This window comes from Salvia hispanica, chromosome 6 (assembly GCF_029641045.1).
Source record: "Salvia hispanica isolate PSC_SH4W2 chromosome 6, Shi_PSC_v1, whole genome shotgun sequence".
Taxonomy (NCBI): Eukaryota; Viridiplantae; Streptophyta; class Magnoliopsida; order Lamiales; family Lamiaceae; genus Salvia; species Salvia hispanica.
Window position 1 is genome coordinate 39,861,956 of NC_142697.1, and position 12,467 is coordinate 39,874,422.

Below are 12,467 nucleotides of genomic sequence, written 5' to 3' on the forward strand. Positions count from 1 at the left end.
AAATAGAGAGAAATGGCTAGACAAAATAGCTTATCGAGGCATTTCCCTCCAATCAAAGGGACCCTACTGAAAAGAAGCAATCCGTACGCGCACTCACGCAGTGTAGTGCAGTGCAATAATAATAGTAGTAAAATACTTATGTTAAAAAGGTGGAATTGAAGAAACTGGTCTTACTTCTCTTCCATATACCACCCCAAAGGAAACAAAAACAATAACAAAAAGAAGAAGAAGAAAAGAAGGATACTCCAATGGAACCCGAAACTTCGCAGTAAGTCGATCAAAAATTCGAGAAGCCAGAATTTTCCACTCCACACACAATTTGACTTTGAATTATCTACTCGATTAATCAATGATTTCTTCTTATTATTTCCAGATTCGAGTCGAGCGAGATGCTGGCGACCTATCTGGCCTCCACGCCTCTGCTCGAGGACTCCTGGCGCCTCTGCAGCCGCGCCAACGCCGACGCGCCGCAGAGCTTCCTCGTCCACTGCGCCGGCAAGGTCGGCTACCTGGCCTTTTCCGGCGTGCAGGGGGTGGATTGCACGGAGGAATCGTGCAGGAAGCTGGTGGAGGTCGAGGTTTACGCTAAGGGACTGTTTGGTGGATTCTGTGCCCGCGGAGATGCCGATCGGGAGCCGATTATGGTGCATGGTGGCCTTCTGCAGCTCTTCATCATGTTTTTGAACACTCAGAATTTCCTGAGCAAGGTAGGTTTTCAGTTTTCTCTTTCTCAATTCATGCTTTTTGTTTTGGGCAAATTGATTTTCCAGTGCAATTTGGTGAGATTCTGATTAAAGGTTGGGAAATTTGAGAATTTCCGTATTGTTCTGTTTTGATTTGTGGATTGGATTTCACTCCATTTCAACTTGAAAATGCGATATGCTAACTGATTTTGATTTTTTACTGCAAAATTGTGATTGTTTGCTACAGTTTCTTTTTCATCTCATTTAAAATTCCTTATTTTTCTGACTATCATAAGCATGAAATTCGATCATAAAGATTGATCACAAAAACTTATCCCAGGAAAGAGGGTAGTAAATGTAAAACGCCGTCGTTTGTCAAGTTTGTCAAAGTAATAAGAAAGATCTTTTTCAACTTTTCACTTTACCTTACTCCGCTTCACACGTTTTCTGTTAAACTCTTGTTTTATTGTTTTCTATTTTACTTAGCTTCTGTTCCATTTTCAATTTCGTCATATTTATAACTATATTCTTTATGATAGTTATTTCAAATAGAGAAAGGTGTAATTATATACTATCTATGTGTCTTGACCTAAACCTTTATTGATTATTCTGTAGTATATTGCACACATAGATATAAGCACACTAAAATATTAATCACACATTTATCATACTTTTGCGATGTATTCAATGAATCTGTCCCATCAGTGTCCCTAGCTAGTAGTATGAACCTTCATTAAATATTTTCTTTTCAGTAGAACTTGCTCAATTTGTGAAATTATTTGTTTTCGAAATGAGTTTTTGATATTTTGCTGAATTAAGTTTTATTTAATGATATGTTTTTTAGTGTAGTATACAATCAAGCAACGGCAACCTTACAATGGTGATAATATATTATATAGATGTCATGCATTACATATGCTATGTGTGTCAGCAGCCTCAAAAGTAGGTTGTTTTTTCTTTATTTCTAAAATTCATGTGATTGGGATCACTTCGAAAGCTTTGTCTGGCGTAATGAATTTGATATGCAGATGGCCCACCAAGAATGATGTGGTTGAAATAGGAATGAAACTCGATGGCTAAGGGGTACTCTATTATCAAGATTAGTTATTTTATTAAGAAAATGAAACAACTAAAAAAGTCTTGAATGTCTTTTTCACAAGCACATATATTTATGAACAGGATCAAGACATGTGTGAACACAATTGTTGAATTCATACTTCACATCATGCACATGGAGTCATGGACCCCAAAACATACTAAAGCCTTTTTCTATATTAAATCTCTTATTATGGTTATGATAATGGTTGAAGGGTCTTGATTTATTTCATCAATTTTGAGCAATTCTACCAAAGTAGATTATGGAAATTGGAAAAACTATGTCTTATTGCATGGATACTGACTCTAGAATCAAGAACCTCAGTTTAATATCTGACATATAAAAGTAACTACTTTTACAAACGATTAAAAAATATATCACGAATCAACCCAGATTATAATTAAATTAATACTGCTCAGTTTTATTTTTCACTTACATGGAATCAATCTTGATCGCAATAAGTATGTTTTTATTTACTTCTGATTTTATTTGTTACGATGCAGATTGATGAACTACTACTGAAAGGATGCAAATCAATTGTTTGCACTGGTCATTCACTAGGAGGAGCCCTTGCATCCCTTTCAGCCCTTTGGCTCCTCTCCACTGTTCAGACAAACTCACCTTCCATTCAAGTGTTGTGCATCACATTTGGTTCACCGATGCTTGGAAACGAATCATTCTCCCAGGCAATCCTCCAAGAGCGATGGTGTGGCAACTTCTGCCACGTTGTGGGGCAGCATGACATTGTACCACGAATGCTCTTTGCTCCAGCAACTCCGATCATGAAGGAGCTAGTCATCCTCTTCCATTTCTGGCAGTTATCAATGGCTTCGCCGTGTCTTGGGCAGCTTGCATCCCAGTTGTCCTATGAGGACGTAGTTGAGGTGTTCAGGTTGGTGCTGACTTGTGCTGAGAAGAGATGTGGAGAAGCCAAAGACCAAGAAGGAAGCGTGTTCTGGCCGTTTGGAGGCTACTTGTTCTGTACTGATAACGGCGCGGTTTGCTTGGATAACAGAGTAGCTATTGTCAAGTTGCTATACTTGACGATGTCGAAGGGCTCTGCTGTGTCCTATATAGAGGATCATCTCAAGTACGAGAGCTACGTTGGACGAATTTGTCTGCACTATCTACGGAGAAGGAGCTTGACAGATGTCTCATTTTCTGAGTCGAGCAGTGAAGCTGGGATTGCATTTGCGTTGCGTTCATCAGGGATTGAGTTTCAGGTGATCATATCTTGATCATATAAAAAATTATTTAAAAACCTATTTAATGTCTGCTTAAAAGTTTCTCTGTTTAATTCTTACAGGAAGCGATCTATGGTACTGCCAAGAACTGCCTAGCTATGGCGCGACATATTGGATGCAGGCGCAACATCAACAATGCTAAGATGGCTGTTTTATTGGCCAAAGTCAATCCTCTGAGGGCTCAGATAGAGTGGTACAAGAATTTTTGTGACCAGTCTGATGATCAGATGGGTTATTACGACGCTTTTAAGAACAGAAACACAAGGAGAGGGTCGAAAGTGAACATGAACCGTCTTAAGCTTGAAATTTTTTGGGAAGATGTGATCAATCAGTTGGAGACGAATCAACTCACTCATGATTTTCACAAGCTGTTAAAGTATGTCAACGCGGCTCATACCTATACACTCCTTGTTGAACCTCTGGATATTGCCGAGTATTACAGAACATGTATGCACAAGAGCAAAGGCCACTACATTGAGCACGGCAGGAAGAAGAGATTCAAGATTTTCGACAAGTGGTGGAGGGACAGAAAAGTTGGAGATGAGGAAAGCAACCCGAGAAGTAGGTTCGCTAAACTGACTCAAGACTCGTGCTTCTGGGCCCGGGTAGAGGAAGCAAGAGAGTGCGTGCTCCACCTCACCGGTGAGAGGGATTCAGGGAGGCAGTCGGTTTCGTTGGACAAGATTGTGAAGTTCGAACAATATGCACAAGACATGATTGCAAGGAAGGAGGTGTCTGTAGATGTCTTTGCAAAGAACTCAAGCTACAGCATGTTTAAAGAGGAATGGGAAGAGCTGAAATCTCAGCTGCAACTGCTGCCTCCTCGGTTTCCTGTTTCTCAAGAATCAACGGTGCAGGATATGTGCATCGAAACTGAGAATACTTATATTGTGAGGTTCTCATGATGGGAGATCTGTCTATCTTCTATTAGTCAAGAAACCTGCAGCATTCTCTTCTAGTCTATCTGTGTTGCTGTGTGTGACTACTGTTTAAGGCATATACATTCCCTTTATAGTTAGGGCCATAGATCTCTATCATTATAATCTCTTCAACTTGAGTTGAATATGGAGTAACACAGGTGTATCTATCTAGTCTAGTTGAGAAAAATAAAATTCAATAAATTTGTGTATATAGTTTTCTGGAAGTAAAACCATGCCACCTTGTGTCAAACCTTTCTATAGGTCATGTTTCTGTTTTTGCAAATAGGCAAAAACCCTGAAAACTGCATCATGCTTACATAGTTTCTTAAATGTACAAGCTGAAGGATGGCATGAAATCCGATACTCGTTTATGACGAAGGAACGACATCAAATGAATGCAGAACTTGTTCGAGTACGTTTCTTGTATCCGTATCCAAAGGGCTTTCTGCACTATCAGAGTGAGTGATATTCAAAAGGTAGAGTCGCTTAGATGCTACCACTGCAGCAGAAAAGACCCTCTTCATGCCCCCTCTGGTGCTATCCAACTTATATTCAAACTCATACACTTGAGCCCCACCTTCGCCCGATCTCTCCGACACAGAAATCACTTCAGCTTCCTTAGTACTTTCCTACACAACATAGTCAGTATGTCCAGTTATAATGACTTCAAGCAAAATTGGAGTTTAAACCATCTATCTTCAGTCATACCAAGAAGTAAGCAAGCTCCATGAATAAGAAAAACCAAAGAGTTGAAAAGAACGGAGCAGATCTAGTAGAAGACCGGTAGCAGTATATGTGTTCAAATCGAGCTAAATCGCCAATTTCAGGAACTTAAGACCATTATATACAGAGTTGAAGTTTCACTAAACACATTTTTACCAACTTCTGCATTTGAAGAATGGAGTTGTAAGTACTCCAAAGCAATAGTACTTCACAAGAAACTTCCCTCATTTCATACTTGAACTAAACCCTCTGCAAATTCGCAACTCATACTCATCACAAAGTCCAATTTCTCAGCAGGGCTATGCATTTCATAAAGCAGAATCAATAGTTGAAGAACTGTGCAGCAAATATGAGAGTATCTTATAAACCAACCACAAAACCTACCATCAACCACTCCTAAAATCATAAGATGCTTCTTTTTCCAGTTGTATTTTTTGGATGAATCAATGAAGTTTAAAGCTTTCTTTATGTCATTCCATGGAATTAGCACCACATTCTGGTTCATTACCACATCTACTGACATCAAAGAACTGCACAAATATGATAACCAACAACCAAAAAACAAGTCAAATATAGGCAAACCTTTCTCCTCTCAGCCTGGATAAGCTTATCCACCACAAACTGAGGAGTCCCGAATTCACCAAGACTAGAAATTCGAGTTGGAGCCACCACCACACCTACATTGTTAGCCTTCTTGCTTGCATTCTCAAACAAAACAGTTGCCCCTGCTTTATCAACCTTATCATGTCCAATTCCACAATGTTAACAAAAAATGCTAATGAAATGGAAGAAAACTCCTAAAAATTAGAACTTTCTGAAAGTGCAAACCTTGACATAGGAAGAGGGTACAAGGAGAGTGAAGCCCTCTTTGGGATCAGTGTATCTGTAGAGCTCCAACGCGGGCTCAGCCATGGCTTCAGACATGGACAACAATCTTGAAACCCCAAATCCTAGAAATGAGATGGAAATCACTCTCCGCCCTACAGTAGATGGCAGACATTCCCTCCATTTAACATTGCTAGAACAAGAGATTGAGAGAGGAGGAAGATGTGGAGTTTGTTTTCTTGATGAGGAAAGGTTTGGAAGGAGGAGGGAAAGGGAATAATGGTGATTTGAAGAGGGAATACAAACGCCATGGAAATCCATTTGCTTCTGCAAATAAATGGAAAGAAGATGGAATTTTAATGGATGCTGCTGATTCTTGTAAGCTCAGCGCCATCACGAGAAGGCAAAAAACAAGAATCGGTTTTAAATTTTGATATAAGTATTTCATAAGCATGTATATCCAAAATTTTTATTAAGATATTTTTAATGTTACAAATTTATTAAGATAAGTTTTCGGTAAAATTATTTTACAAGATTAATTAATAATTATATTTATAAAATTTCAGCCCAATTGTCTATATTAGGCCCAATAAAAGTAGAAGAGCTCGCAATATTTCATTCTAGAGCTCAATTGATCTGATTCAAAAATATACCAGAAATAAAGCAAGTCGGTATTTATTCAGTTGTGTAATTTTTGTTATCATTATTGATATGGGGTCCACCTTAACTTACTTGACTGTTGTAATTTATTGTACAGTACTCCCCTTTGTCCCCCGTTAGGAATCACACTTCCGTTTCTGCACTCGTTTTATAAAAATGATAATAAATAGTTAAAGTGAAGAAATAGTAAAATAAGAGAGAATAATATAGAGAAAAGTCTTGTTTATTTTATTCTTTCTCTGACTTTACCATTTCTCCACTTTAATTATTTATTATCATTTTTATAAAACGAGTGCAGAAACGGAAGTGTGACTCCTAATAGGGGACGGAGGGAGTATCACATTAATTAAAACGTTTCTTTTTAGTACGGAATTTAAGAAAGTTGTGTTTAGTGAGTTAAATAAAGTAAAATAACGAATAAGAGAAAATAAAGTAAGAGAGAAGAGAAAGATTAAAGTATAAGATGTAATAAAAAAAGAAATGACTCAAGTAACTTGAGACAGTCTAAAATGGAATACGACTCAAGTAACTTGAGACGAAGGGAGTATTACTGCTAACAAAGATGGGTTTTACACGATTAAATAAACAAAATAGTGTGTGCATTATCAGATTATTTTTATTGGACAAATTGAGAATTATCTAAAAAAGTCACACCATAAATTAAATTCTTCATAAGTTACAAGTCAAAACAAATCTAGACATTTTATAGAAATATTCCAAAGCATCTTAGCATCAATTGAGAAATTATCATTTCACCCCTACTTATCGACAACCACAAATATCTCGATCTTGACTCAAGTTTTGTCAGCTATTATATGAAATAAAGCTTAACATGATTATATGGAATTTTCCAAGCATGATCGTGAAAGATAGACCAATCATTAATGTAATTTAGCCCTAATGTGTGAGTTATATGAGTTAGACATGTAAGCTTAAATTCATTGATCGAATGCTAACTATTGACATTATTTGACCGTGGCAATAAATTGATTAAGATTGAAATCGAATCCCAATGCCTAATCCTAGTCTTTGTCGAACAAGATCAATTAATGGAGACTAAATTTGAATTTCATTGATTGGCTTGATCTTCATATAACTTAGAAAGTTAGAATGCATAGGCGTTTTTCTTGATGTAATGATCGATATATTTCATTTATCTGAATTATAAAGTGTTGTTTGAGTATGGACTATGGGCTTGATGAGAAAACTCTAGTTTTTTTTTTTTTTTTTAAGAAAAAAAAAAAAGAGATCAAACATTGATTGGTTATTTAGGTTGGATAGATATGAAGATGATGCAGTAAGAGATCGATACCCAAGTTTAATTACTACTACTACTTTAAATGTTTGTCATGTTTCCAAGTTGGGCTTAGTAAGTATAGATGGTATAAATAAGTTTTATTTGAGAATTTTCTCATAACTAATTGTTATATTAATAGTACATATCTAAATCTTGATTTGTTGGCCGTATATTCATTCAATCACAAATCATAATATGGGTGAACGTTAGAAGATCTTAACTTAAGTTTGTTGATTAATTTCTTAAAAAAGTTAGTTTAAAAAGAAAATAATATGTTTTCACTTATTTAGTATACTATTAGATCTTTGTATAAGCTCACTAGAACTTTTGAGGTCTAAATAGATATTTATTGCTAGGATTATCGATGGTACGTTAATGCATAATTGGTAATGTAAGAAAGAATAATTGGTAAAGTAAAAGAGATCAGTGTGATCCGTGTGCCCGGGATTCCTAGCATGGATTGTGACCCATGTGCCCGGGATTGCACATAATGGTTTAGAAACTATTGTGGCTCCTCAACACGCAGGAGCCACAATAGTATCCACCGATAAAAGCGCAGATTATTTCATTTGAGAAATAGCAAGAGACAAAAGTTATGTCCCCTGTTAAAAAATTAAGTATATTTGTTACTATTACGTGCGTATAAAGTTATGGGATTTACAAAACGAAGTTTCGAGGAAATTAGCTTAATATGGTTTAATGACTAGAAAGTTTGAGAGCAGTCTCTCAAAGTTGGACCACTTTTCAACTATGAAATCGACTCTTTTCATCTACCTTCACTCAATCTATAATTTTACTTTTCTTAATTATATCAGTCAAACGTGAAATTGTCACCTAATCACACTTTTAATTATGGAGTAATAAATTAATTAGTATTGTTTGCTCTTTTCAATTAAGATTACATAGACGAGCTTTATAAGTTCCCCCTCAAATTTCAAGTTCCATCTAAAATTTACTGACAATGAAAAAAGTCACAATCTTCGATTCGAATAATGGGTCTAAATATGGCTAAATTATCTACATTCATATTTACTTTGTCATACTGATATTATGCTTGTTACTTGAACAAACTAATGAACCATCTTACCAATAAAATTCATATATGTATGCAGTTCAACTTTTGAAATAATATGGATTCTAGTAGTGCACAATTAATAAAGTAAGAAAAAAAAATAAAAAAAAGAGATTTATCCAATTTCTATATGCACATTTGATATTCCTAGTTAGGACATTTATTAAGAAATAGAAAGTTCGAATTTAAAATTCGAAAAAGAATCTTGAACAATCCTTATAAAAATACTTGGTGATCGGTCCAACGATTTGACACCAAAATGCAACACAAAATCAGCGATAGAATCATTAAAGTAATTCACATTCATCTCACTTAGTCCATTCTGAAACCATCTCGATTACTTCACTAATCACATATAATTAAATAATAAGGTATGGACAAATGAAATTGATCTCATTTGAAAGTGGCGAAGAAAAAGTGCTTGATCAAAATTAATTAAATTAAAATGACATAGATAGATACAAGATTCTGCCATAATGGGATCCACATGTATTAGGGGTTAATTGCTTCAATCTAGACATGCTGGCTACAAAACAAAATAATTAGGATTTAGAATATTAGATAAATCAATTAAAAGGGAGAAAGTGACACATATAGATTTATATGTGAATTTCAACGGTGAGAGAGTAGTGGTATTTGGGGATGAAGTCTCGTGGTAGCTTCGTGGTTTTGAATAGAAATAGAATTACATCGTTATCTTTGTTAAGGTCATGCAGCACGTCATCCAAACATATTTATTATCAATTTTTGGTGTGTTGAATTTTATTTTTCTTGCGATGAAAACAATGAATCTTGATTCATTTTGAGACAATTGGGCCCCATTTTGACTCTTTTGTCTTTAATTTCCTCTCCTTTTTGCATAGTTTGTTGTAGGATTGGAGTGGGTTATATATAGTAGATTTACATTTTTAACAATTGTCAAAATGTGGTTTTTATCATGTTTGACTAACAATTTGAATAGGTGGTATGGGGAGGTTTGATTTGAAAGTGTATGAAGTTTTATTAGTTATGTAAATTAAATGTAAAAGAGTATGACCATTGACTTTCTACATAGTAGGCCGGAGTGGTTAGCATCGGAATTTATAAGAAAATGAAAAATAATTGAATTAATGTGAATGAATAAGTTTTTTTTTTTTTTTGTTTTTTTTTTTTTGAATTAATGTGAATGAATAAGGGAGTGAGAAAAATAAAACTACTGTATTAATAATCAATAATATTGCTAAAACTGGAAAATGATTTAAAATGAAAAAATAAACTACTGTATTAATAATGGATGGAAGAAATATAAGATATACTACAATCCTTTATAAATTAAAAATCCAAAAATATATATTCTAATTCGTGTGACTATGCAAGCGACTTTCATAGTTTATACAATCCCTTATAAACTAAAAATCCAAAAATATGTATACAAATTCGTTTGACTATGCAGGCGACTTTCCAAATTGCTGCCTCGACACTATTCATATTTTCTTGCTTAAATTCAGATTCGTGTATCACCTAAAATTATACTCCGTACTTACTCTATCTGATTATTATTGAGGCATTTTTATGAGTAAATATATTAGAATTGAGTATTTAGCTAATTAAGTGAAGATAAAAATAATAATAAAATAGATAAGTGAAATAGAAGTAGTAAAGTATGGGAATAAAAATAAAATAGATAAGTCGAGAGAAAATAAAGTAAGAGAGATGACATGTTTTTATTTTTGTCAGATAACTCAATTATAATAAAGCGATATTCGAAAAAAGAAATACAGCTAAAGGTAGTAAATTAGTGTTTTAATTCAAGTTAAATTTCAAAAACTCAGTTTTTGTGTATATATTATGGCCAAATTTTGTAGTATATGATTAGAAATCAAAATTCGACCATAACATTTGTATTTATCTGCAACCAATTAATCCCTTTGATGTTGAATTTAAAAGCACAATAACTAAGTCTCCACAAGTAATCGATCATTATCTAGTAGCTCGAATTAATTACATTCTTAAACACGTGATGCTCACTAGAAATTATATGGAGTATATAAGACCGAAATATGATAGAAAAGTATTATAGTAGTACTATAATAAAATCTCATAGGCTCATAGCGTTTAATGAGGGGTTGATTTATATTATGAGAATCTCACCTCCCTCGTTTATATTATGAAGTAAAATTCGTGAATCGAAAATTCAAATATACATATGATAATTGAGAAATATCAAGGAAATTATTAAGAACATTAATTGAAAGGGATTGGGATCGGATGACATGTGGGATGAGCTAATTTTTCATATGTCATAACATGATGACTTATCAACAAACACAGTCTCGTGTTGCCACATACACAAAAAATGCTCATCTATACTATATTTAATAAGTCATTGTATTTATTTACGACTACTACTTTATTTTATATTTCCTGGACGAGCGTACCTTTAGTTTTATTTGTCCGTGCACAAATAAAATAAGACCACCAAAACGGTTCTAACTTAAATTTAAGGAATTTGATACATATACTGATCACTGGTTATTTTTCTTTAATTTTCACATCATACGCAAGGTTAACCATTAATGAAATCTTATATTTGCAGTTCAATAATGAAATTTGTCAAAAGTAGCAAGTCAAAGTTTTGTGAGGACATTTAGACATTTAGAGTTTATTAATCCCAATTATGTTTTATTAGTATCTAATTAGGATCTATGAATCTTAACCGGTGCGGCCCCACACATCCTTATACGAGGTCGTGTTCACATTAGCCTATTAAGAGCATTAACTAATACTCCCTACTCCATTCCACTATAGTTTTTAGACATGATTTTTTTAAAAAAATTATGGAGTAATAATATTTTAGTAAGTTAACTGGAAAGTGATAATCAACTAGAAGATAGAAGAAATAATATTCTCTCCATTCAAACTATACAAGTTGAGTATTTCTTTTTGAAATATTTCAATTATATTGAGTCATTTTTATTATTAGAAAAAAATAAAACATATAATTTCTTTTAGTTTGTTTCCTCTTGTACTTAGTTTCTCTTATCTCTATAACTTTATTTGAGAATTTTTTTTGGAAAAGGAGCAAAAATATAAGTAATAGTACGTAGGAAAAATTTATGTATTTGAGAAGAGGCATTTAATGTGGTTAAAGTATATAATAAAAAATTCATGTATAAATATATAAGGAAAAAAGTGGATGAAGAGGGGCATTTGCCCCATGTCCCCATAAGCTGGCTACACCCCTGATCCCTCCTATTGTTTTTTTTTATCTTCATTAAACATAATTTCTTTATTTCCATACCTAAAAGAATCACTTCAACTCAGTTGGGATAGACAGAGTAAGAGAAAGTAAAATAAGAAAAACAAATAAGCCATTTTTAAAAAAAAAAATATGAATATGACTTGATTACAAAAGAACAAAGTGAGTAACATTTATGCTTAATCAGCATGTATGTTCAACTTTTAAACATAGATAGTTTTGGTTAACCCCAAAAACCCAAAACTCTCCCTTTTTTCGTGCTTCATATTCGAATCCATTATTGGTTTTGAGCTACTATTGACGCTCCTATAATTACACACGATGCATGGTTCACTCAATGTGATCAGGTGTGGATGGGGAAATTTATTGGAGTCAATGTTGATCCCATAACTCACTGCGATTCAATTCTTCTTATCCATTTTCCACTTATAGCTAGTGCAGTGCTTTTAAATTTATATAGTTAGTAGTATACCTTTTTTTCCACGCATGACCGACACCATTAAGTTAATTAATGATATTTATCTTCAATTAACTTCGAAAATTTATTTAAAAATAACAACAGAGTAATTTATTTTATTTTATAACTTAAATTACGATAGTGAAAACTAAGAAGCATAATGATGAAAAAATATTCATTTATTGATCATATTTATGTAAAACTTCTTTTTTTCTGGTAAGAATTAGTTGGTCAATGGTTGACTGGATCTGC

The 12,467-nt window shown here is 33.8% G+C and overlaps 2 protein-coding genes across 2 annotated transcripts; one reads left to right on the top strand and one right to left on the bottom strand.

The window, feature by feature from the left end:
- The first annotated feature begins 111 nt into the window (after nt 1-111).
- Nucleotides 112-4,152, top strand: LOC125204809 (lipase-like PAD4). Its single transcript, XM_048103545.2, has 4 exons — nt 112-268; nt 374-707; nt 2,283-3,002; nt 3,086-4,152. Exons 1-4 carry the CDS (start codon nt 249-251, stop codon nt 3,926-3,928), a joined length of 1,917 nt encoding a protein of 638 aa, XP_047959502.1. The 5' UTR covers nt 112-248; the 3' UTR covers nt 3,929-4,152.
- Nucleotides 4,121-5,901, bottom strand: LOC125204810 (Photosystem II reaction center PsbP family protein). Its single transcript, XM_048103546.2, has 3 exons — nt 5,495-5,901; nt 5,249-5,404; nt 4,121-4,572 (listed from the first exon to the last, which is right to left on the bottom strand). Exons 1-3 carry the CDS (start codon nt 5,810-5,812, stop codon nt 4,312-4,314), a joined length of 735 nt encoding a protein of 244 aa, XP_047959503.1. The 5' UTR covers nt 5,813-5,901; the 3' UTR covers nt 4,121-4,311.
- Nucleotides 5,902-12,467: the final 6,566 nt, after the last annotated feature.